The sequence below is a fragment of the Scyliorhinus canicula genome, chromosome 10 (assembly GCF_902713615.1).
Source record: "Scyliorhinus canicula chromosome 10, sScyCan1.1, whole genome shotgun sequence".
NCBI classification, from domain to species: domain Eukaryota; kingdom Metazoa; phylum Chordata; class Chondrichthyes; order Carcharhiniformes; family Scyliorhinidae; genus Scyliorhinus; species Scyliorhinus canicula.
In genome coordinates, this window is record NC_052155.1 from 56,997,210 (window position 1) to 57,024,057 (window position 26,848).

Sequence of the window (26,848 nt, forward strand, 5' to 3'; positions counted from 1 at the left end):
GCTGGTCCGCGCAGGCTCTTAATGCACGACCAGGGATCCCGTCATGACCTGTCGCCTTCCAGAGGGTTCACTTTTAGGAAAGCCAATCTGACTTCGGAAGCTGTGATGGTGGTGACGGGTGTGTTATGGGCTGTGGGGCACTCAACAGTGGATCATTGGTTTCCTGCTCGAACCAAACTCAATAGAATGCATTGAGTTCTTCGGGGAGGGATGCGCTGCTGCTGAAGGTACTGCTCGGCTTCGCTTTGTAGCCAGTTATGTTGTTGCCACAACCGCCGAGAATCTGTAACGCTAGTCTGTGACTCTAGCTTGGTTTGATATTCTCTCTTGTCATCTTGGATGGCTTTGCAGAGGTCGTACCTAGATTTCTTGTATAGGTCAGGATCGCCTGACTTGAACGCCTCAGACCTGCCCTTCAATAGGGAGTCAATGTCGCAATTGAGCCGTGGTTTCCGGTTGGGGAATGTACGTACTGCTTTCTTTGGCACGCAGTCGTCTACACATTTGCTGATGAAGTCTTTGATGGTGGTGGCATACTCATTTAAGTTGGTCACTGAGTTCTTAAATATGGACCAGTCCACTGTCTCCAAGCAGTCACGTAGGAGCTCTTCTGTTTCCTCGGAAAGCACTGCACGACCTTCTTAGCTGGGTTCTCCCACTTGAGTTTCTGCTTGTATGCTGGGAGAATGAGCACCATCTTATGGTCTGATATCCAATCGTGCGGTTGGGGGATGGAACGGTAGGCGCCCTTGATTATTGAGTAGGAGTGATCAAGAGTGTTATTGCCCCTGGTGGGATAGGAGATGTGCTGGTGGAATTTTGGCAGTACACTCTTGAGGTTGGCCTTGTTGAAGTCTCCGGCCACAATGAACAAGGCCTCCGGGTGTTCTGTTTCGTAGTTGTTTATAACTGTGTATAGTTCGTCCAGCGCCTTCTTCACTTCTGCCTGGGGTGGGATGTAGACCACTGTGATAATGACTGAAGTGAACTCGCGTGGAAGATGGTATGGGTGGCACTTTAGTCAGGTATTCCAGATCTGGAGAGCAGTAGGTCTCCAGTGTCGCCACATCCAAGCACCAGGAGGGGTTGATGAGGAGGCAAATCCCTCCACCCTTTGCTTTGCCTGATGACGTGGTGCGGTCCACTCGATGAATTGAGAAGTCTTCAGGTTGTATGGCACAGGTCCGGTGTGGCAGGCGTGAGCCATGTCTCTGTGAAACAGAGCACACAGCTGTCTCTTACTTCCCTCTGAGAGGTAAGTCTAACGTTAAGTTCATCCAGCTTGCTTTCGATCGCAAGTACGTTTGCCAGGGGTATGCTGGGAAGAGGAGTCTTGAAACCGAGTTGCTTCAGTCTCACCTGGTCCTGGGTCCCGATTGGAGAAGTCTGACCTTGTGGAAGGTAGGTGTTTCCGTCTGACGGGGTCGGGGCGTTGGCGCGTTGGCACTGGTTACGTTTCTGGGGTTGCGTCTGGCAGGGTCCTGGGCGCTGGTTGAGGTAGTGGGGTTGCTGGGGGTGCATGTTTGTGATCCAGTCAGGTCCTGGTGTTCTGCAAGTATGGGAATACCTTGTGACGTGTTTAGGTCCTCGTGTGGGATCTCTGCTATTTTGGGGGTCTTGGGTCGTGGGCAAGGACCTCCTGAGGCAGGTTGGGCTGGGTCCCGTGTTCTGCTCCCTCCTTTGTCGCTCCTGGGTTCGGGTCTTGGAGTAGGCCCGGTCGAGCTTCCACGTGGATTTTTCTTTCCTCCATCTCCAGGTAGGTCGGTTTGCTGGGCAGGCCTCTCCGGGTCGAGTTGGGCTGGGTCTCGTGGTCGGGGGTCGGGAGCTCCGGTGACTGGGCTGGGCGGTCCGGGTGCTGGCATCGGTTGTTAGGCCAGGTTGGCTGCTCCGAGGTCCGGGTCGGGTCCAAATCAAGGTTGCGGTTTCACTTCCGGTTTTGGCATGATCTGCGTCCAGGTCGTGGAGGTCAGGTCGGATCAAAAGATCTCGACAGGCCACGGAGGATGTTCAATCCTGCAAGAAAAAATAAAAGAGAGAGGTTAGTAATAATGTTAGTCTTAGAATTAAATTTTAAAAGATTAGAACGATTGTAAGATAAATAAAAAGGGGATCTGTTAGGGAGAGCTCATAGAGAGTCGCCATGCTCCGGCGCCATCTTGTGAAATGGAAGATGAGTGCCCACGCTTTGGATGTTGAAGTTGTTTTTTCAGTTGACCATCCTTCTAGGAGCAGGAGTGATTGAGAACCACTGGTTGGAGTTTCAGTCCGAATCCTCAGACTGGGATTCCCTCTGCGAGGTCACTTTAACTCTTGTTAGCCTAGACCTTCACTTGAAGATCCGCCTCAGGCCTGTGTGATTCTTATTTGTTTTCAACTCCACCAGAATGTCCCCAAGCTTTACTGAGGAAAAACAGAGTTCCCCTCATGAGATTTTAAAGAGGGTACTTTAACCAGCTGGCCCTGTCTGTAGCAGTTGCTGACCTCAACTTCCTTGCAGTTCAATCTGACTGTAGAGAGAGAAAGATTTTTACTTTGACCCTTTAGACAGAGTCCATCGGGTAAGAGAGAGAGAGAGAGAGATCAGGGCTGCGACCCTCCAGTTTCTTGATGAAACTGAAATTTGAAAATGGATGAAGCCTTCCTGTCCCTGGCAGAACATTCTGTAATGGTCAGCACCAATCAGCACAGACTATCAGCCATGAGCCTGGCAAAGTAAACAGCTCATTGGCCGGCTGCCAAGTCCACCAAGATGGAGTAATCATTGATGCCGGCACATCCTGCTGGATTCCATTAAAAAAAAAATTAAAGATGAAGTCCATGTTAAAAATGTAGGTCCAAGTAATTGTCCAGGTACAAAAATTATAAAAAGCCAAAATAAAAGAAAATGAAAGGAATAAATGGGACAAACAGCACAATCCTCTAGAACGTCTCCAGAATCTAAAGATTTGTGGAAAATTACAACCCATTCACCCACTCTCTGCAACTACGTATTTTAGGTTTCTAAGATACAAACCATCAGGGCCAGGGGACCTAATTCCATTAGTTTGTCTCATACTACTTCTCTAATGATGGTGATGGCATTTAATTCCTCCTCCATGTTGTTTAGTATTAATGGGATATTCAAAGCATCTTCCACCATAAAGACTGATGCAAAATATCTGATTAACTCCTTTGCTTTTTCTTATTTCCCCCTAACTATCTCCCCCTTTCTCCCTCTTTTTAAAATATATTTAAAGAAGCTCATAGTCAGTTTTCATAGTCCTCATAGTTTAATTTCTCTCTCTTTATTATCTTATTAGCCCTCCTATGCTAGATTGTGAATTTATCCCAGTCTCCGGGGATGTCACCGACTTTTGCCTGCAGTGTAGCTCCTGTTTGGAAGTCTGTACACTACTCCTACCAATGTCTTCTTTCCCTTGCTGTCTTTATACTGGTTAGCACTGTTGCTTCACAGCACACAGGTTCAATTCCCCGCTTGGGTCACTGCGGAGAATCTGCACGTTCTCCCAGTGTCTATGTGGGTTTCCTTCATCTGCCCCGGTTTCCTCCCACAAGTCCCAAAAGAGGTGCTGTTAGGTAATTTGGACATTCTGAATTCTCCCTCGGTGTACCCGAATAGGTGGAGGAGTATGGCGACTTGGGGGTTTTCACAGTAACTTCATTGCAGTGCTAATGTAAGCCTATTTGTGACGATGAAGATTATTATATTATTATTTTACCTCTACACAAATGGACTCTACGTTTTACGAATTTAGGTCATTTCTCAAAACTGTCCTAATTTCTTCTCTTATTAATAGTGCTACCCCACCACCTTTTCCTTCCCTCCTGTCTTTCCAAAAGGCTAAATATTCCTGAATGTTAAGTACCCACTCTTGTAACTAGGTCTCTGTATTGGCAATGAGATGATGACTATTTACCTTATCCTGAATGCTTCAAACATTAAGATAGAAAAACTTCGTTGACGACGATGTGCTGAGAAGTTGCACATCAGGTGGCTCTCCTGTGAACCTGCAAAATAGCCACTTTTCACTGGAAAATTGTCTAAAAATCACCCCCACCCGACCTTAGCAGAGCGTGGAGCTGCAACGAATGGACGTGCCGACTGGCGCACGAGGCGGCGAAACCCGAACTTCGCTGGGGCGAACAGACCTGGAAAGGGCCGCAGCAGACCAGAGTGACCGATCGTCGCCCTGGAAAAAGAGGTAGCGAGGCTGGTTGCGACACAGGACTGAAAGGAAAGTTTAAGGACCAAGAGAACAGTGGGCCTGCCAGAGGGGATCGAAGGTAGGGACCCCACAGACTATATGGCCCAATGCTGGGCAACTGGTGGGAAGAGAGACCTTCCCCAACCCACCAGAAATAGACTGCGCACACCGATCGCTGTGACCAAAGCCCAAACCCAGGGACCAGCCAAGGGCGGCTATAGCGAAAATGCACCGGTACCAAGACCGGGAGAGAATCCTGCGCTGGGCCAGACAGTCCAAAAACTGTAGCTAGGAAGAACAGAAGATAAGGATATACCAGGACATTGGGGCTAACCTGGCCAAGTGCTGGGCTGAATTCAACAAGGCAAATGCCACGCTGTACACGAGCCATGGACAATTTGGTATGTTGTACCCAGCCAAGCTCTGGTCACATACCAGGGCGAAGAACATTTTTTTTCAGTCCCTGTGGAGGTGGTTAAGTTCACCGCGGAGTGCAGGCTGGAAAAGCGGCAACAAGGGAAACTATGAGGAGCCCACGGACAGAGACCGTAACGCTGAAATGGGCTGACGTGTGGCACAGAAACTCCCCCGCCTACAACCTGTACAACCAACATTAAGCCACAACCAAAGAGACCGCTTTACACGGGAGAATGTGACCTCATTCTGAACAACGAGGGTAGCTATAGAAGGAAGGAAGAGTGGTGTCCAGAATAATATGGGGGATAGAGTGGGCAAAAATTCCAGAGAGCAAGCGAGGAAAGGAAATACAGTAACTCCGGGGAGCCACCACACTAGCGGGATAGCAATAGTCTGAAGACGCGGTGCAAGGCGAACAGCGCCGGGGGGGGGGGGGAGAAGTGGGAGAGAAGCAGTGGGAAAGGGGATGGGAGGGGAGTTGGCTACGGGAGAGGGGGGAGAGACAGGGATGCACTGGGAAAAAGAAACAGACGAGGGCAGATTGATAGCAGCAGTATCGCTACAGCCGGTGGCGTGGAACAAAATGGTGCTGTAAGCAACCACCTAGAATGGTTCCTGGGCAAAGGGAGATCCTGGAGTGAAGCGGCATATCCATGTGGCGGACGCACAGTTGGTGGCCATGTTGAGTGCCCCCTGGACAAGGGGAAACCCCGGCGCCAGGGGTCCGACCGCGTGGAGAGAACAGTGACCGGCACTTTGGACGGCCCCCTAACAAAGGGAAACACCGAACTGCAGGGGCGTGTCCACCAAATGAATATGGTTAACCCCACAGGAGTGGGGGGGACAAAAACAACCATCAGGATAGTGACCTTGAGGGCAGCACGGTGGTGCAGTGGTTAGCACTGCTGCCTCACGGCGCCGAGGTCCCAGGTTCGATCCCGGCTCTGGGTCACTGTCCGTGTGGAGTTTGCACATTCTCCCCATGTTTGCGTGGGTTTCGCCCCCACAACCCAAAGATGTGCAGGGTAGGTGGATTGGCCACGCTAAATTACCCTTAATTGGAACAAAATGAATTGGGTACTCCCAAGTTTAAAAAAAATAAATTTAAAAATAAAGGATAGTCACCTGGAAACGAATCCAACTCCCTCAACTCTGATTAACCTCATGAATCTCCTCTGCACACCCTCCAGCGCCAGTACATCCTTTCTCAGGTAAGGAGACCAAAAATGAACACACTACTCCAGGTGGGGCCTCACTAACACCGTATACAGTTGCAGCAAAACCTCCCTAGTCTTAAATTCCAACCCTCTAGCAATGGACAAAACTCCATTTGCCGCCTTAATCACCTGTTACACCTGTAAACCAAAGTTTTGCGACTCGTGTACGAGGACACCCAGGTCCCTTTGCACAGCGGCGTGTTTTAATATTTTATTTAAATAATAATCCCATTTGCTGTTATCCCTACAAAAAATGGATAACCTCACATTTGTCAATATTGTATTCCATCGCCAGATCCTAGCCCTTTCACTTAAAATATCCAAATCCCTCTGCAGACTTCCAGTATCCTCTGCACTTTTTGCTTTACCACTCATCTTAGTGTTGTCTGCAAACTTGGACACATTGCACTTGGTCCCCAACTCCAAATCATCGATGTAAATTGTGAACAATTGTGGGCCCAACACTGATCCCTGAGGGACACCACTAGCTATGGATTGCCTACCAGAGAAACACTCATTAATCCCCACTCTTTGCTTTCTATTAATTAACCAATCCTCTATCCATGCTACTACTTTTCCCTTAACAGCATGCATCTTTATCTTATGCAGCAGCCTTTTGTGTGGCACCTTGTCAAAAGCTTTCTGGAAACCAGGAACCTGGGATCCAGGTTCAATTCCTATCTTGGGTTCACTGTGTGGAGTCTGCACATTCTCCCCGTGTCTGCATGGGTTTCCTCCGGGTGTTCCGGTTTCCTCCCACATGTCCGGAAAGATGTGCTTGTTGGGTGAATTGGACATTCTGAATTCTCCCTCTGTGTCTCCGAACAGGTGCCGTATAATTGTGGAGGTAGTTTCACAAGGGTATATTGTGATCAGGGACCAGATGATGCACTTCATCACAGCAGGGTTGGCTTTTAAACAACATTTGAAGTTAGTTTAAATTGTTACTCTTATATAGACATAATGTTAAATAATATTGGGCCCAATTTTGGGCACTACACATTAAGAAGGATCGATGTCGAGGTCTACAAGAGAATGCACAGGATATTTACGAGACTGGTACCAGAGATGAGAGACTTCAGTAATGTTAGAGAGATTAGAGAAGCTGGCATTGTTCTCCAAACATAGAAAGCTACCGGAAGTGTTCAAAATTGAGAGTTTTGTAAAGAGTAGAAAGGGAGAAACTGTTTCCACTGATTGAAGATAATTAGCAAAAACAAGCTGGGACAAGGTGGGTGTTGAGAATATTTTTGTACATAACACAAAATGATCTGTATATTATTTGAAAGGCTGGTAGACGCAGGCCCAATAGTCACTTTCAAAAAGAGAAATTATACTTAAATGGGGAAAATTACAGGACTGTAGGGAAAGAATAAAGGAATAATATTAATTCAAGTTCCAAGTAACTGTTCGGTAATTTGGACATTCTGAATTCTCCCTCAGTGTACCAGAACACTGGAATGTGGCGACTAGGGGCTTTTCACAGTAACTTCATTGCAGTGTTAATGTAAGCCTACTTGTGACGATAAAGATTATTATTAAAACCTCTGCTCTCTGGTCTACATCTCTGCCATGGGGAAAAGATTCTTATGATCTACCATATCTATGCCTCTGATAATTTTTTATACCTCAATCAGATCCCCACTCTGCCTCCTCTGCTGCAGGGAAAACAAATCCAGCCTATCCAGTCTCTTCTCATAACTGAAACTTTCCATCCCAGGCAGTATCCTGGTGAATCTCCTTTGCACCCCCTCCAGTGCAATCACATCTTTCCGATGGTGGGACCAGAACTGCACACAGGCCTGATCAATATTTTATAAAGTTGTACCAAGACCTCCCTGCTACTACATGCCCCAGGTAATGAAGGCAAGCATTCCGTATGACTTCTTCGCCACCCTATCTATGCTGCCACCTTCAGGGATCCAAAGATTTATACCCCGCAGTCCCTTTGTTCCTCAATACTCCATAGAGATCTACCATTCATTATATCCTACCTTTATTAGACCTCCCAAAATGTAGCATCTCACACTTGCCAATATTAAATTCCAACTGCCGTTGCTCTGCCCAATTTGCCAACAAAGAACAAAGAAAAGTACAGCACAGACACGGGCCCTTTGGCCCTCCAAGCCTGCGCCGACCATGCTACCTGTCTAAACTTAAAATCTTCTACTGAACTAAAATTTTCTAAAATCAAAGTGGAGAATGTGGGCATCAATCCCACTATCTCTTGCATGCAAAGCAAGCGCTCTACCATTTGAGCTAATGCCCCCAGTCAGCCTGTGATCAATATCAGTCTGTAGCCTAAGAACACCGCCGATTTTCGTGTCATCTGCAAATTAATTAAATCTTCCATATTCACAGCCAAATTGTTAATGTTTATAACAAATAGCAAGGGCCACAGCACCGATCCCTGTGGATCCCACTGGTCACAGGCTTCCAATCATAAAACCAACCTCCCACTGTCACACTTTGTTATTTATAATAGAGCTTTCCATGTATTGAATTCAAATAATTGATTGCTATTCATATCATTGAATAATTTATTTTTCAAGGTTTAATAAATCCATGATCGGAAACTTTGCAAACATTAATTTCAGCACAACATATTTTAGTTTTGCTGTAAGTGGAGTTGAGCTTTTTAGGTAGCAATTTAACCTATATCCACCAGGGTGCAGCAAACGTTTGGTGGTCTATGTATGTTTAACTGTTTGCAAATTATTTGTTCTGACGTGCAAATTAAATAGTGTCCCATGTACGTATGCTTAGATTTTAAGTTAACGTTTGAGAAAGAAAGTTGTACCCAAATTTTAATATGGAAACTTTGTTTCAAAGTAGTATTATTGTTGATCATTTCAATGCTTTGTTTAAAGCATTTTATTGCTTATAGTTTTCGAAACACTAAATATTTAGTAGTGGAAAATTACTGCCACTGTCTTGACTGTGGCAGCTCAAGAAGGCAGCTCACCACTATCTTCTTGAAAACAATTAGAGATAGGTGACAAATGTTGGATGCCCACACCCCATGAAAGAATAATTTCAAAAATTGTAAATGGCAGATATAATATTATAATGTGTATTTTCTTTAATTTCCTGCATTTGAAGAATATCTGTTATTGAGAATTTGCTGTCATCTTTGTGTGGGGGGGGGGGGGGAATTGTGCAAAATTAAGTAGCAATGCATTGATTAAAATTTAATTTCCTTTCATCACCACTGTCATACTAAAGAGCTCTCTGGAGTGTTTTGCCAATCTTACTCTGAGGCACTTCCTGCCTCCCAATTTTAACCTCCGAAGATAGGAGCAGCAACATAACAAAAATGCAATTGCCTGCATAGCCCCCTTCAAATCATAAACAGTTCTGAGTTTTATTGCTGTTCCTCCAGCACCTACTGGGGCAACACCCTAGAGATAATGTCATAACATTCTGAGACCATCATCAACAAAAATATTAAAGCAATTCAGGAAGGCCCACCACTATTTTGGGGAGTTCCAGTGATAATATTTGGCCGTACCAGTGTTGCCCACATTCTAGATAATATTTTAAAAGCCTAATGACTTATTTGCCACATAGAATCATAGTATCGCTACAGTGCAGAAGGAGACTATTTGTCGACTCGGCACTGACCCTCCAAAAGAGGTTACAACTGAAACATGGCTATTTTCATTGATAAATAAACCATGAAACTTTGTTGGTTCTGAGGTATAATTAAATGTTTAGAGTTGGTGCTCAGGCCTGTTGTAGTTGAAATTAAGTGATGACAATGTCCTCAAGGAAAGTAAATAACTTTGCACAATCCCACTAATAAAAATCACATTTTAGTGTTATCTTATTTTTGTGAGGGCCACGAAGAATCCAACACGAGTTGCAGAATAGAAAGAAATAACATTTATTTACAATAACATATATATACAACAGCAATAACTCCCTTGCTGCTCACTCCTCTAGCTGGTCCCATACTGGCCAGCTTTATTTATGCAGGGTCCTGCCAATGATTTCTCCGCGCCCCCCCCCCCCCCCCCCCCCCCCCCCCCCCCCCTCATTGGGGAAGCTCATACTTCCTAAGGATTGTGGGATTGCCGTTAGTCCCCAGCCAGTGGTAAGCAGGCAGGTGATAACATTCCCCCTCTTTCTCCCCCTCCCCCCAAAGACCAAGGAATCTGCCGAAGACCCTGGTGAAGGAGGGCGTCGGACTCGTTTTGCCGCAGGCCGGACACCATTTGCACGAGGCTCTGCATCGGGCGGCGTGTAACGCGACGGAGAACGGCGCTTCCGTAAAGAACGTCTTAACGGTTGTACATCCACGGCCCGTGGGCTCAAGGACTCCCCCTCTGAGGCATCCTGTGTCTCCATCTCAGAGTTAGAGTCCACTACCTCCGTCATCTTGGCATCCCTATCTCCATGTGGTTCTGCAACGACCTGCGCAGGCTTTGAGTGTGGTACCAGAGGAAGATTGTGAGGAATACTCCACTGTGTCTGGTCTCTTGGCTGTAGAAGTGAGCTCCAGGGACGGGGAATCTTTGGAAAAAATGGTCTTCTGGACCGAAAGTGGTCTACATGCTTGCGCTGGAGACAACCCTGGGCTTGCACCTGGTTAGAGATAGGGCCCATTCGGCGAAAGATAACACCAGGGACCCACTGGGCACCACCAGCAAAATTTCAAAGGAACACTGGGTCACCGGGCGGAAACTGTTGAAGCAGCCGATGCCGAGACAGGCCATGTCCCTGCCGTTTTGAGTGCGGCGTACGTTTGCACTAATGTCCGGGAAAACCATGCTAAGGAGGGTGCAAAGTCTCCGGCCCATTAGGAGTTCCGCGGGAGCTACCCCAGTCACCACATGCGGAGTGGTCCTATATGAAAACAAAAAACGAGTCAATCTCGTGTCCATAGACCCGGAAGACAGCATCTTTAGGCCTCGTTTGAATGTCTGCACTGCGTGCTCCGCCAACCCATTGGAGGCCAGGTGGTATGGAGCGGTGCGGGTACGACATTCATCTTCATGAAACTTGCAAACTCCTCGCTTGTGAACGGAGTGCCGTTGTCTCTGACCAGCATCTCGGGGAGGCCATGCATAATGAAAGACAAACGCATCATCTTGACTGTTGTGCAGGACGTTGTGCCTACCATCTTCTGCACTTCCTAACCATTTATGCTGGGCATCGATTAATAGAAGGAACATGGATTCTTGAAAAGCGTGCCCAAGGCCGCTCTGGCCACTTCCCTGTGATGTAAGGGTGCGGCCGGCGGAAGCTTCTGATGTTCCTGGCAAATGGAGCAGTTATGGGCCACCTTCTTAATGATGAGGCCTGACCACCAGACATAACTCCAGGCCACCATTTTCATTTTGGTCACACCCGTATGCCCATTGTGCAAGTCCCTTAGTATCAGCTCCTATCCTTTTTCTGGGACAAACACACACATCCCCCACAAGAGGGTAACGCCTTCCACGCTAAATTCTGATAGCTTGGAAGAAAATGCCCGCAACTCGGCTGGGAGCTGTCCATGTTGCCCACCATACAGGACTATGTGCCGAACCTTGGACAGAACTGGCTCCGTCTGGGTCCACTCACGCATCTGTGAAGCCGTGACAGACAAGGAGTCCATAAAATTTAAGGTTGCAACCACCTCAATGGTCGCAGGGGTCGACATGGGGTCGGTCGATAAAGGCAATCGGCTCAGTGTGTTGACATTCGTTATCTGGGTCCCAGGTTTATGCTCCAGAGAATACTCGTAGGCAGCGAGCAACAAAGCCCAGCGCTGGATCCGTGCGGAAGCAATGGGCGGTATTGGCTTATCCTCTCGGGAAAAGTCCCAGAAGAGGCTTATGATCAGTCACGATAGTGAAGTGGTGGCCATACACACACTGGTGGAAGCGTTTCACCACAAAGACCACCGCCAGGCCCTCCTTCCCGATCTGCGCATACTTCTTTTCCGTTGCAGTCAATGTGCGGGAGGCGAAAGCTATCGGCCACTCGGCCCTGTTCTCCATCTTGTGGGTCAGGACGGCCCCAATACCACACGGGGATGCATCACACGTGATGAGCAAAGGTGTTCCAGGATCATAGTAGGTTAGTAACCCACCGGAAAGCGGTTTCTTGCAGCTGACCCCAAACCCAGGTGTGGTGATTCTTTAGCAGAAGGTGCAACGGCGCCAGCGTAGTTGCCAGATTGGGGAGGAACTTCCCGTAATAGTTTACGAGGCCGAGAAAAGAATGAAGATGCGAAATGTCAGTCGGCGCAGAGGCCTGCTGAATTGCACGCACCTTCTCTGTGACGGGGTGCGAACCTTCGTGGTCCACCTGATAACCCAGGTAGACTACTTCCTTTGCCTGAAAGACACACTTTGTACGATGTAAACGGATTCCAGCCTCTGAAAAGTGTCTAAGGATAGTCTCCAAATTTTCCAAATGTTTCTGCTCCGACATCCCTGTAATCAAATGTTGTCTAAGTAGACTGCGACACGTGGTAAACCTCCTCAAGAAGCCTTCCATGACGCGTTGAAAGATAGTGCGGGCAGAGAATACCCCAAAGGGCAACAGTGTATATTCATAAGGCGCCGATGTGGCAGGATCCAGCACCAACTGTAGGTAGGCGTGACTCATACCTAATTTCACGAACGAGAGTCCACCTGCAAGCTTCGCGTAGAGATCTTCTATGCGAGGCATTGGATATTGGTCAAGCCGGGAAGCCGTATCCACTGTAAGTTTATAGTCGCCACACAAGAGAACTGTGGCATCTGGCTTCATTTCAGGTACAATTGGTGCTGCCCAGTCAACGAAACGAACGGGCCTGATAATACCCAAGGACTCCAAACGAGTGAGCTCCCCTTCTACCTTCTCAAGTAAGGCGTAAGGCACCTGGTGCACCCGGAAATAGCGCGGCGTGGCTCCTGGTTCGACTTGGATACGCGACCCCTTCTATGTTCCCCAAACTGGGCTGGAATACATCTGGGTACTGTCCTGGCCCCTCCGTCAACCCACCAGAACCTTTTTGGAGGATGTGCTGCCACTGCAGCCACAAATGGCGCAACCTGTCCCAACACAACACGCTGGTCCCATGGCCGCGCACCACAATAATTGGAAATTGCCCCTCCTGGCGTCCATAAACAACAGAGCTCATCGTAGTTCCTGCAATGTCCAATGGTTCTCCCGTGTAGGTGGCCAACCTGGCCTGTGTGTCGGTTAATGTAAGGGTCTGTATACCCTGCTTGATGCGGTTGAATTTCTTCTGGGCGATCACGGAGACCTCTGCGCCAACTCCATCTCAAGTGGGTGACCATTGGCCCGTACTGTCACCTTAATGGGGGCCCCATGGGGAGCTGCCACACAATGCAGCTGCAGGCAGGCGTCCTCCGTCTCCACGTCCTCGGAGCAGTCGCCGCAGGTTCATCCAAATGGAAGGTAGGGCCCCTGGGCTGGCCCCAGTTTCTGTAGGAACGACGGCGCCTCTGGCGCCCCCAGACCGGCGTCCGCGATGGGGTCAGCGTCCACAAGTCCACCACTGACATGGCTCCTCATCCATTGATTCTGGAGAAGGCTCCCTTCAGGGGGGAACATCCGGCGGCCACTGGCGTTGATCCGGACGCCACCCCGCCCAAGGTACCGCAGGGGTGCAGGGAGACGCTTTTGGGTGCAAAGGGTTGCGCCCCAAGGCTTGCGCCTCCATTCCCTGTAGTTCCTGCACTCCCCGTTCTGCACTCTCTCTGGTCATTGCTATTTGAATGGCCTGTTGAAAAGCCAATGTTGGCTCAGCTAACAACTTTCTGTGGGTGGCCGCATTGTTAATACTGCAAACCAAAAGGTTGCGTAACATTTCTGACAAGGTCTCACCATAGTCACAGTACACCGCAATCCTGCGTAGCCTGGATAGAAACTCTGCAAGGGATTCTCCTGGGGTCCTCTCAGCGGTATTAAACCAGTAACGCTGGACTATCGTGGACGGGGTTGGGTTAAATTGTTGCCCCACTAAGGTCACAAGTTTATCAAACGCCTTGGTGTCCGGCGCAGCTGGGTAGGTAAGGCTCCTAATCACCCCAAACGTATATAGGCCGCAGGTGGTGAGCAAAATGACCACCTGGCACTCGTTTTCAGTGATGTTGTTTGCCCGGAAATAGTAACGCATCCGTTGTGCATACTTGTTCCAACTTTCCAGCGCAGCATCACAGACATCCATACAGAGGCATGGTGTATCAGAAAAACAACTTCCAACCTGTATCCAACAAAAATCCAGGGAGGTGGCTTCAGCGGCGTCGACAGCTTTCCACTTTAACCCTCGTCGCCAGTTTTGTGAGGGCTACGAAGAATCCAGCACGACTTGTAGAATAGAAAGCAATAACATTTATTTACAATAACATATATCCAGCAGCAGTAACTCCCTTGCTGCTCACTCCTCTCTAGCTGGTTCCATACCGGCCAGCTTTATTTATGATTTCTCCGCCCCCTCATTGAGGAAGCAGACTCTCTAAGGGTTGTGGGATTGCCATTAGTCCCGAGCCAGTGATAAACAGGCCGATTATAACACTTATAATATATTGAAAACTATTTGAAGGTTTGGGGGTTTATTTGAAAGTTCTCAGTTATAGTTACATCATCAATAGGAATTACAAGGTAATTGACCCCAATAATAACTCTGGAGGGAGAGGGGATGTGCAGACCAAACAACTGGAAGTACTGGTTTGTGTCAAATTTGGTTTCTTTCAATATTGTTTTTCAATCGGTTATGTCTGCCAGCTAGTTGTACTGTCGGGGCTGACTGCTAGTCAGGTGGGCAAGCAGCAAGAGAGTAATAAGGTGGTACGGAGAGATCCTGGCCTTCAAGGTTTGGAATGTGGGGCTGGGAGATTTTGGGGTCCTTTGATATTTGAATTGCGAAGATCTGATGTGGGTGAGCGGGTCTGCTTGGTGGGCCTGGGAAAGCAATCCTGTTCTCCTGACCCAAAAGCAGAGTTAGTGGAAGAATCTGGACCTTATCACCGCCTTTTGGCAATGTTTCCCCTGGCCCAGGGAACCTAACCTGCATGTGTTAAAAATAAGTAGTTAAAATGGAAGTGCGCAGCCTCCTTTTAATTTTTTAGTGACTAACCTGCTCCAGAGAGCAGATTTGTTACCTGTCTACTATTAAAATTGGAAGTTGGCAGGTTTCTCATACCCACTTACCCACCCTGGAGAGTCAAAGTTCCCTCCATTATATGCTGAATATTATTTTTAAACAAGATTAAGTTGTAGTATTTATCTTTTGCACTTCATTTCTTCACTTAATTTTAGATTTGTGTTCCTTTTTATGTTTTTGACATTCTTATGTACTCCTTTTGCAGGACTCCTTTAAATGATCTGTTTCCATATTACCCTTTGGAGCATGGATCTCAGCATACTCACAGATATGTCAGAGATTGTCAGCCTATAATTTTTGGAAATGTGACACATGAAACTTGGCCTGCTGATAACTCCACAGACCTTCCTATAGCTAAAACTACCATATTTATTTCATATTTTCCCACTGATGAAGGAAAGCCTAAAACTGTCACTGGGCACTTCACTTTTGTGAATAATCCATTGAGAACTGTCTCGGTTTTGGAACCACTAAAACCAGGAGGATGCAGTCAGTCTTGCAAAGCAACAGTACAGGAAACTATAAAATCGAAGAAGTGTTTGGTGGCTCAAAACGGTGGATTTTTTGACATGAACACAGGACGTTGCTTCGGTGCAGTTGTGAGTGATGGAAAACTGGTGCAAGATGGAAAGGGAATTCAAAACGCACAATTTGGGATTAAGAAGGATGGCACGTTAGTATTTGGGTAAGAATCTAAATAAATATGTATATTAAAATCTTACGATTTGTGTGTCTAAGAAACTCGTCCTAATTTGTAGAATTAATTTTATTAACCCTTGTATTTACAAATGGGAAAATTTATCATTAAAATTCTGCTTTAGCATTTCTGGTTTGGTGATGGGCTGCACCCAATTATTTAATAACTTATTTTAATATTGCATACTTTCAGTTTGTTCAACAAACTTAACTGGAAATCATTGGGCCATCTTTATATGTCAAAAAAAACTATAAGACTCCTCGTGTTCATTTTCATTCTGCTATGCTGCTAACATGGTGGCAGACTCCATTCTCCTAGGTTTGGCATTAAAGTGGTTACTTGCATATGTGTTAAAGTTTTATCAACCTCTATAAATCGCCACTCCATACAGAATTTTTAGAAATAAATGTAAGAATCTTCCAGAATTGATGCTTTTTGAAGGTAAATTTATCAGGTTGTGTTTGTGGACTAATTTTGATTTTGTTCGACCTTAGTTTTATCAGCAAAATATTAATTATTTTTCTTGCTTATTGGTATTATAAGAAAACCTAGTTTTATAACCTCAAGGAAACAGGAACCGGTGTACGTCATTCAGCCCCTCAAATCTATCTATCATTCCATTCCATCCTGGCTGATCTATACCTCAACTCCATTTACGTATGTTTTCTTATCCATTGACACCCTTCACAATCTCTCAGTGTGTTTTAAAATTTTCAACCTGACCTTTACACTTTTACACTTTTTTGATTCTTAACTCGAACTTGATTTTCTCAATTTACTTGACCCTCCTCTAAGCTGCACAATTGAGTGTTCAGTTTTTCAGCAGTGATGGTAACTCTTCACACTCCTCATTAAACACAAAACGGTATGACTAAACCATCAGGATCATGAAATCTGTCCCATCACACACAGTTAACCCATTGCTAACTGGAAAGGGCAGCTGACTTGGAGTTGTAGAAGTTTACAGCATGAAAACAGGCCCTTCGGCCCAGCGTATCCATGCCGTCCAGTTTTTACCACTAAACTAGACCCAATTGCCCGCATCTGGTCCATATCCCTCTATTCCCAGCTTCCCAATATAATTGTCCAAACGAGGGCAGCATGGTGTCCTAGTGGTTAGCACAACCACCTCACGGCGCTGAGGTTCCAGGTTCGATCCCGGCTCTGGGTCACTGTCCGTGTGGAGTTTGCACATTCTCCCCGTGTCTGCGTGGGTTTCGCCCCCACAACCCAAAAATGTGCAGAGTAAGTGGATTGGCCACGCTAAATTGCCCCTTAATTGGAAAAAATAATTGGGTAATCTAAATTTAAAAAAATAAAAAATAAATAAAAAAATTAAATAATTGTCCAAATGTTTTTGAAAAGACAGCATTGTACCCACCTCTGCTACTGCCTCTGGCAGCTCGTTCCAGACACTCACCATCCTCTGTGTGAAAATTTGCCCCTCTGAACCCTTTTGTATCTCTCCCCTTGCACCTGTGCCCTCTAGTTTTAGACTCCCTTGCCGTTGGGAAAAGACTATTGACTATCTACCTTATCTATGCCCCTCTTTAGTTTAAACATCAATTTTGGCACTTTTAAATAGGGTTGTTTTATGCACCAGGTCAATTTGTACGCTGTGATCTGCACAATAAGAAATCATAGCAAGATTAGTACAACAAATCCTGTTAAATTTGTTGACTTAGTATTTGAAGAGAGTTGAGCGGCATGTAGCGCAGTGGTTAACGCTGGAACTGCAGCGCTGAGGACCCGGGTTTGAATCCCTGCCCTGGGTCACTGTCCGTGTGGGGTTTGCACATTCTTCCCATGTCTGCGTGGGTTTCACCCCCACAACCCAAAGATTTGCAGGCTAGGTCGATTGGCCACGCTAAATTGCCCCTTAATTGGGGAAAAATATAATTGGTACTTTAAATTTATTTTTTTTAAAATTTGAACAGAATTGAATTTGAGTTTATAATTGGAGGGCAATTGCTGTAGAGCTACTGCCGTTTTACAGCTAGACCAGCATTTACTGCCCTTGAGAAGGTGTGGTTTGAATCATTGCAGTCCATGTGGTGTAGATAAGCTTACAGTGCCTTTAGGAAGGGAGTTCTAGAATTTTAACTCGGCGGCAATGAAGGAACAGTGATAGTGCTCCAAGTTGGGATGATGGGTGACTTGGAGGGAAACTTGCAGATGGTGGTGGTCCCATGTATCTGCTGCCCTTGTTCTTCTAGGTGGTAGAGTTGCCACAATGCATCTTACATTTATTACACACTGCTGCCACTCTTGGTGCTGGAGGAACTGTACGTTAAAGGATTGGATGGTAGCTAAAGGGAGAAAGAAAACAAGGAGTTGTTGTCCAGTAAGCCTGACATCGGCAGTGGGGAAACTTTTAGAATCTATTATCAAGGATTTTATTGTAGAGGACTAGGAAAACAGTCGCAGATCGGACAGAGTCGGCATGGATTTATGAAAGGAAATCATGCTTGACAAATCTACTGGAATTTTTTGAGGATGTAACTTGAGTTATTTCAGAAGGCTTTCGACAAAACCTCGCATAAGAGATTAGCGTATAAAATGAAGGTGCATGGCATTAGGGGTAGTGTATTGAGATAGATAGATAACCTGTTGGCAGACAGGAAACAAAGAGTAGGAATAAATGGGTATTTTTCCAAATGACAGGCAGTGACTAGTGGGGTACCGCAGGGATTGATGCTGGGACCCCAGTTATACAAAATATATATTAATAATTTAGCTGAGGGAACAAGTAATATCTCCAAATTTGCAAATGAGACAAAACTGGGTGGAGGGTGAGCTGCGAGGAAGATGCAGAGATCCTTTGCTGTGATTTGGAAAAGTTGAGAGAGTGGGCAAACAAATGGCAGATTCAGTATAATCTGGATAAATGTAAAGTTATCCACTTTTGGTAGCAAAAATGGGAGGGCAGATTATTATCTGAATGGCCATAAATTTGGAGTGGGGAATGTGCAACAAGACCTGGGTGTTCTCGTACACCAGTCGTTGAAGGTAAGCATGCAGGTGGTAAAGAAGGCTCATGGTATGTTGGCCTTCATAGTGAGAGGATTTGAGTACAGGAGCAGGAATTTCTTGCTTCAGGGCCTTGGTGAGACCACACCTGGAATATTATGTGCAGTTTTGGTCTCCTTGATAAAGGAGGAGTTCTTGATATAGAAGGAGTGCAGAGAAAGTTTATCATACTGATTCCTGGGATGGCCGGACTGACTTGTAAGGAAAGAATTAATCAGTTGGGATTGTATTCGAAGTTCAGAAGAATGAGGGGGAATCTCATGCAAACCTATAAAATTCTAACAGGACTACTTGGGGGAGATGAAAGAAGGATGTTCCCGATGTTGGAAGGTGTACAGAACCAGGGGTCACAGACTGAGGATGTGGGGTAGGCCTAAATGGTCTACCCCACATCCTCAGTTTGAGTTAAGGAGAAACTTCTTCACCCAGAGGGTGCTGAGCCTGTGGAATTTGCTACCACAGAAAGCAGTTGTGGCCAAACCACTATGTTTTCAAGAAGAAATTAGATATAGCACTTGGGACGAAGGGAATCAATGGACGTGGAGGGGAAGGTGGGATCAAGCAATGAGTTGGATAATAAGCCATAATCATAATGAATGGTGGAGCAGGCCTCAAGGGCTGAATAGCCCTCTCTGCCTATTTTCTATGTTTCTATGGTGATGGGGTGCCAATTAACCAGCCTCTTTGACCTGGCTGATATAAAGCTTCTTGAGTGTTTTTGGAGCTGTATTATACAGCAAATGGAGAGTATTGCATCACACTCTTGACTTGTGCCTTGTGGATGGTGGCCAGACCTTTGGGAGACTGACCTGCTCTCGTTGCTACAGTGTTTATATGACTAGTCCAGTTCAGTATCTGGTGAATGGTAACCTCCAGGATGTTGGCAGTGGGGGATTCAATGTGGTAATGCTATTAAATAACATGGGGAGTTGGTTGGATTATCTTGTCAAAGATGGTCATAGAACAAAGAAAAGTACAGCACAGGAACAGGCCCTTCGGCCCTCCAAGCCTGTGCTGACCATACTGCCCGTCTAAACTAAAATCTTCTGCATTCCCGGGGTCCGTATCCCTCTATTCATATCCTATTCATGTATTTGTCAAGATGCCCCTTAAATGTCACTATCGTCCCTGCATTGGGCTCAATATCTCTATAAAAACGTCTTACAGAATTCCACCGGGTAGCCGTCCAGCCTCGGGGCCTTGCCCGACTACATGCCCTCCAGCCCCTCAATTATTTCTTCAATTTCAATTGGGGCTCACAGCCCTTCCACCAGATCCTCATCCACCCTCTGGAACCTCAACTGAACCAAAAACTGCCTCATCCCCTTCACCCGGACCGGGGGTTCCGACTCGTATAATTTACTGTGGAAGTCCTTAAACACCTCATTCATCCCCAGTGGGTCCAGGACTGTATTCCCACCTCTACTGTTTACTCTCCCTATCTCCCTGGCCGCCTCCCTTTTTCTGAGCTTGTGCTCAGTCTGATCGCCCCCCCCCCCCCCCGGGCCGACTAGCCATCACCCTTTTTAGGCCAGCCTCCAGCTCACGCCCCCGGCCTCCTCAAGCCCCCCCAAGGGCATTCGCCGTCCCTGACCTCCCATTTGTCCCCTAGTAACAGTTCCTCCCCTGTCAACAAACCATCACTCTTCTCCCCCCCCCCCCCCCCCCCCAGCTCTCAGGCTCCAGCTCAACACCTGCTCGCCCTCCCATTGTGCTTCTGTGAGTCAGCTGACTAGGCTGACTTGATAGCTCCCACCCATGGCACCAAACAGTCTGTCTCCCCTTTGTACTCTCCCCTCTTCCCCCACTTAGATAAACATATTCAAAGCATTGCATCCCCCAGTAAACAAACATCAGAAAGAACACCCCCCCCCCCCCCCCCAAAAAAACCAGCTCCCAGGAAGGCGAAGTTAACTTGAGCCATCGAAACAGCCCCTTATTGCACATAACACTACTTATTCAAACCAGCACAAAAGTGATTTTCAACAAATCACCACTACAGTACTCTCCAAGGATTCAGTGTCCTTGGTTCACCTCCAGTCTTTTTTCCTTGATGAAAGTCCATCCATCGTCTGGTGTTTCGAAGTAAAAATCCCGTTCCTCATATGTGACCCACAGATGGTCTGGGTACAACAGCCTGAACTACACACCCTTCTTAAAGAGAGCTGTTTTTGCCCGATGCAACCCAGCTCGCCTCTTGGCCAAATCCAAATCTTGATAAATGCGCAGCTCACAATTCTCCCACTTGCTGCTACGTCCTTTCTTGGCCCACTGCAGAACGTGTTCCTTGTCCAGGAATCTGTGTAAACGTACCACCATCAACCTCGGCGGCTCGTTCGCTTGGATTCTTCTTGAGGGCTCTGTGCGCTCTATCCACTTCCAGGGGCCGAGGGAACACCTCAGCCCCCATCAACGTCTCCAGCATGTTCGTCATAGGCCCTTGCATCCAATCCCTCACTGCCTTCAGGGAGACTGACGATTCTCAGATTTTGCCTCCTGGACCTGTTCTCTAGGTCCTCCAGCTTCTCCTGCATTCTTTTCTGGCGGTCATTCATCATCTTCACCTTGGTCTCCAGCACAGTTATGTATTCCTCGTGCTCGGGCACCTTTTTCTCCACCTTCCTGGATCGCACGTCCGTGGGTTTCTTGATTCTGCACCACCTGATCAACCAAAGCCTTGATCGGGTCTAGCGTGTCCTTCTTAAGCTTGACAAAGCAATCTTCAAATATCTTCACTAGCTGCTCCGTTGACCACTGTGCCTCCCTGCAGCCATGCCTCTTCGCCATGCTTTCCCGTGTTGCCAGCTTTGCTTTTGTCTTGTAGGGCTTTGTCATCTCACACGGCCACTTCTGGTCCAATTCTCCATACACTGGAGGGGGATTTCTCCTCACTGTCTCACTCTTCACCGATTTATCCAATAAAATCCGGAGAAGACCGGGGGGAAAAGGTCCAAAAGTCCATCCCAGGCGGGAGCTATCAAATATTCGAACTTCTCCTCCATGGCCGCCACCACTGTCTCCTCTTCCTGCGACATTTTTCTGCTAAGTCTTGGAAACAAAATCTTTCATTTCCAAATCACTGTCTATTCTTCGCATGAAATTAGTTTTTTTTTTCCCCAGAAACTAGTATTTATTTTAGTTTTGGATGCAGTAGATATTTATTGGTTCTACAGATGCTTCAAATTTCCCTTTATTGTAATGTTCCTTTTGTTGTCTCCTTTTCACTCTTCCTTTTGGTCTCTTCGTTGTCCTTTATCCTTGACTTTAAGTTACTAATTGTCTATGTAAAAATTAATTGAAGCTTTGTACATTTTGTATGATTACAGAGTTGTGGTTTTGTAGCCAACTATTTGTTCTCTTGGTGTTTACGTTGAGTCATCTCAATACATGACACTGCAGAGCTGTGCATCATAAATTACTGCAGTAAATATTTGCCCTTGTGCCTCTTGCATCTTGGGCAAGGTTTGTGTACGTCAATCGAAAGTTTTGGAGTTGAGCAAGAATACAATGGCTGTGAATGCATTACTAGTTCACTTGACCTGCAGCTATGTTTGTAATTTCAACAGGTAAACTTGCACTATATAGTATTACTGGGTCTATTCAGTAAGCCACAGCTTGTATTTACATAAGATCTTTAACCGTAATGAAATGTTCCAAGACACTTCACGCGAGTGTTATCGAATATGTTTTCACATTAAGCCACTCAAGGAGATATTAGGGCAGATGACCAGAGGTTTAGTCAGAGGTAGTGTTTTCGAGAAGAGAGGCAGAAGAGTTTTGGGAGAGGAAATTCCAGAGCTGAAGGCATGGGCAATAGTAGGAGTGAGATTAAAATCAAAGATGCCCAGTGTCAGAATTAGATGAGTACTAAGGCTTGGAAGGTTGTGTGGTTTGGAGGAGATGTTACGATCCAGCTTGGGATCTGCAACTTTTGTTATGAAATGGGAAAAATTGAAAATCCATGGTATTTATAAAAGAATAGAACCACAAGATTTAACAGTTTTAAGCAAACAGGAAAACATTTACAAGAGTTAACAAGGCAAAGAGTCAATACTATCTATCTAGTTACTCTAACATACAGAATTCATGAAGTAATGAATCAACTGGCAAAATATGATTGAATACACCACAAACTGGACCTTAAAAGGCAGTCACAACCCACCCAGATGCGGAGAGTCACAAACATTTTTTAAAACTATCCTCTCAAGAGATTTCAGTTCCTCTCCATTTCCCTCAACAGGAGCTGGAATCCCTCTTGCTGCTTCTGACTGCAATGAGTTATCTAGGGTCTGGACTCCAGCTCAGATTGACTCAACAACTGTTCAACTTCCAGCTGCTAATCACTTCATCTGAAACTTGTGTCCCACTGGGTTGGCCAGGCTGTGCTCCAGCATCTAACCACCTGTGCAGTGCTAGCTCGCTAGCTGTGCTGAGCAGACAACCATTGCTCACCATGGACTTCTGTTCCAGCTTCATGGTGCAGACAGCTTCACTGACACTTGACTGAGCTGACAGCATCTCCAGGGCTTCTCTGAGCCTAACTCTTCAGCAACACAGCAACCACTGCCCCAGGGTGTCTGAGTCCCAGTTGTACGGAGCTAACAACAGCACTTCTGCAGCCACCTCTTCAGCTCTAGACTAACTTAGAACAGTACAGCACAGAACAGGCCCTTCGGCCCTCAATGTTGTGCCGAGCAATGATCACCCTACTCAAACCCACGTATCCACCCTATACCCGTAACCCAACAACCCCCCTGAACCTTACGTTTTAGGACACTACGGGCAATTTAGCATGGCCAATCCACCTAACCCGCACATCTTTGGACTGTGGGAGGAAACCGGAGCACCCGGAGGAAACCCACGCATACACGGGGAGGACGTGCAGACTCCGCACAGACAGTGACCCAGCCGGGAACCGAACCTGGGACCCTGGAGCTGTGAAGCATTTATGCTAACCACCATGCTACCATGCTAACCTTGCCATGTGGCTTAGTTTTTCTTGGAAACTCCCAGGTCCTGTGGTCGGGTTTTTGTACTGCACACCTGACCATGTGGGCAAATTGGTTTGTGCCATCTCCTCAACTGTAAAGGAGAACCAAGTATGCACAGTCCATTCCCCTGCCTAGCTCCGTGCTTGCACTGGCATGCTGGCAGTCCTCGGCCCACCCCAAAAGCACCAAAAAGAAATCTGCAAACATGGGTTCCCTCACATAGATCATTTCAATGGAGTCGTGTGGCCCTGAAGGAATTTGAAAACTCAGGAGAATTTTAGAATAGACACCCTGCTTGACCAGGAACCAATGTAGGTCAGCGAGTAGACATGGATGGATGAATGCAGCTTGATGTAAATTCAGACTCCTGCGGCAAAGTTTTAGATAACCTCAGGTTTTGAATTGTAGGAAATGGAAGAACGACAAGGAGAGCATTGGAATATTGTCACCAGCAAATGAGATGAGACGAGGTTGAATCGGACATTGTGGAGTGGAGTGACAGATTGTATGTTCTGAAGCGCACCTTGGGGTAAAATATGGTATTCAAGATTGGAAACCGTCTCATTCAGTGTTATTAAGATTAAGGTTTGAGAATTGCAGTTTGCCCAAAAAAAGGGAAATCTATAGCTCATAATAGTTAAGTATATTATTAAGAAGCAACGGTTTAAATATTTAGCACAGTAACGGCATGGTAGCACATGGGGTGGCATGGTAGCACAGTGGTTAACGTCGTTGCTTCACAGCACCAGGGTGCCAGGTTTGATTCCGGCTTGGGTCACTATCTGTGCAGAGTCTGCACGTTTTCCCCTTGTCTGCGTGGGTTTCCTCCGGGTGCTCCGGTTTCCTCCCACAAGTCCCGAAAGATGTGCTGTCAGGTGTATTGGACATTCTGAATTCTCCCTCAGTGTACCTGAACCGGAGCCGGAGTGTGGCAACTACGGGCTTTTCACAATAACTTCATTGCAGTGTTAATGTAAGCAAACCTGTGACACCAATAAAGATTCGTATCGATGTTACGGTATGGGGGAATTGTGGGTGTTATGGGGCTGTTAGTTGCATATTACTGCTTTTTGCTATACTTGTTGTTATATTTTCTGTAAAAAATTCCAATAAAAATTATTTTTTAAAAAAAATAAAGATTCTTATTATTACAAGTTAAATAGGAATAACATACCTGTGACCAAGGTCAGCAGTCTCCTTGGGCAGAAGTTTCCCATTTATTTTTTCAGAGAATCAGACTCTGACTGAAACCTGGCATGTAGATCTCCTGCTGCACAGCTGAGCTTTTCGACCAGAATATCTGGCATTCTGGAAATGTACTCTGATTAGCAAGGAAGGTACCCCCCCCCCCCCCCCCCCCCCCCCCCCAAACACACATGCGCGCACTCACACCGCAGTCTCGGGAATTCTTCTTTCCTCCCTCCCTGATGGGACGGGAATGAGACGAGAATCTTGTGTCATCAGTGAGAGGCGTGGAAAATCGAGAATCACGTTTCCCGACCCTCATGATATTTTGCACCTGCGTCACTGTTCTCGCTAACTAGCAAAATGCACCCCATCTCTTTTTACTCTGGCTCAAAATTCATTGGGCAGGGAGGAGCCTGAACCTTCAAATTACTCCGCGTATGACCTAGCAATCAACAGGAGTCCCAGTTGGGAGATCAGTATGTGGGGAGCGAGGCGAGACTGCAATTGGACAGTTGGGGTGACAGCATAGGGCCAGGAAGTAGCTCACGTATGTGCGCATTCCTCATTACCATGGTGCTTCTTTCATCTCATTAGGCCTGAGTGAGATAGTATCCTCACAAAATAGCTTAACTTTAAAAGGACAGATTACGTTTAAAGTTTGTGACCGTTAACATTTAAATTTTCATGGTTACTATCCTGCAATTTTGTATTATTTTGATACTGCTCCCATCTGGCTCAACAATTCTTGTACTCACCAAATTTTGACTCTGGGGTCATATCAAGTCTAAGAAATTAAAATTGTACCACGACGGGAAGGAAATTGGGTAGTAATGTGCTGGGGTCTGGTAGTTTGCCGTATGTCAATAATTTGTTTGATCCCACCTGGCCAATAACCAGAGTGCAGACGACCTCTCCCTTGCAACACTTTGGCTCATGGTCATCTTGCAGCTTATTTTGTGCTTGGTGCCACCCACCAATGTCTGCCAGACACACATCTAGATTCTCCTTAGCTATTATCTCTGTTGTCCCTGCCCTTGGCTGTGACAATTTTTTTTCAAAGTGAATTTAAACGGTATATGATGCTTGATAATTCTATAATATTCTTAATAATATTTCTTGAAGTGAAATGCAGTTGGTTCCACTACCCTTGATTTTCCCCCCATGGGGAATATCCTTTAAGTGATTATTCAGTTTCCTTTTTGAAGGCTATTATGGTAGCACAGTGGTTAGCACTATTGTTTCACAACACCAGAGCCCCAGGTTCGATTCCCGGCTTGGGTCACTGTGCGGAGTCTGCACGTTCTCCCCGTGTTTGCGTGGGTAAGCCTACTTGTGACACTTTCTTGTTCCACAAGAAAGATTTTCCTTGTTCTTTTCCAATTATATTAAACCCGAGTCCTCTGGTTCTCACCAATTAATGATTGTGAGCACCTACCAAATCACCTCTTATCCTTCTGCGCTGAGGGAAAACAATTCCAGCTTCTTTGGTCTATCCACTTAACTATAAGCCTTAATCTTGTCTGGAATCATTGTCGATAATCGCTTTTGTACCCTCTCTTTGCGTTCTTCTTAAAATGTGCGCCTAGAGTTGGGCACGTTACTCCAGCTAGGATCAAACTAATGTTTTAAAAATTTGGCTTATCCTCCTAGCTTTTTCACTCTTTCTACTCTATGAAGTCCTGGGTGGCCATATATTTTATTAACTTTTGTTTTATTAACTGTTTTGTTCATCTGTGCAGCCAAGTTAAAGGATTGTGCGCAAACATGCTCAAAGGTTTTTCTGTTTTTACATTCTCTTTAAAATTTTACTACTTAGCTTGTACTAGAACATAGAACAGTACAGCACAGAACAGGCCCTTCGGCCCTCAATGTTGTGCCGAGCCATGATCACCCCACTCAAACCCACGTATCCACCCCATACCCGTAACCCAACAACCCCCCCCCCCCCTCCTTCCCTCCCTCCCCTCCCCTCCCCTCCCCTCCCCATGGGGAATAAC

General features: G+C 46.2%; 1 protein-coding gene across 5 annotated transcripts in view; it reads left to right on the forward strand.

Moving 5' to 3' along the window:
• Positions 1–26,848, forward strand: part of nagpa (N-acetylglucosamine-1-phosphodiester alpha-N-acetylglucosaminidase) — a 123,049-nt gene that overhangs the window by 9,075 nt on the left and 87,126 nt on the right. For all 5 annotated transcript variants that reach the window (XM_038808983.1, XM_038808984.1, XM_038808985.1 and 2 more), the window contains exon 2: positions 15,151–15,630. In XM_038808983.1, coding sequence (XP_038664911.1) covers positions 15,151–15,630 — 480 coding nt within the window. The remainder of the gene's footprint in view (positions 1–15,150; positions 15,631–26,848) is intronic.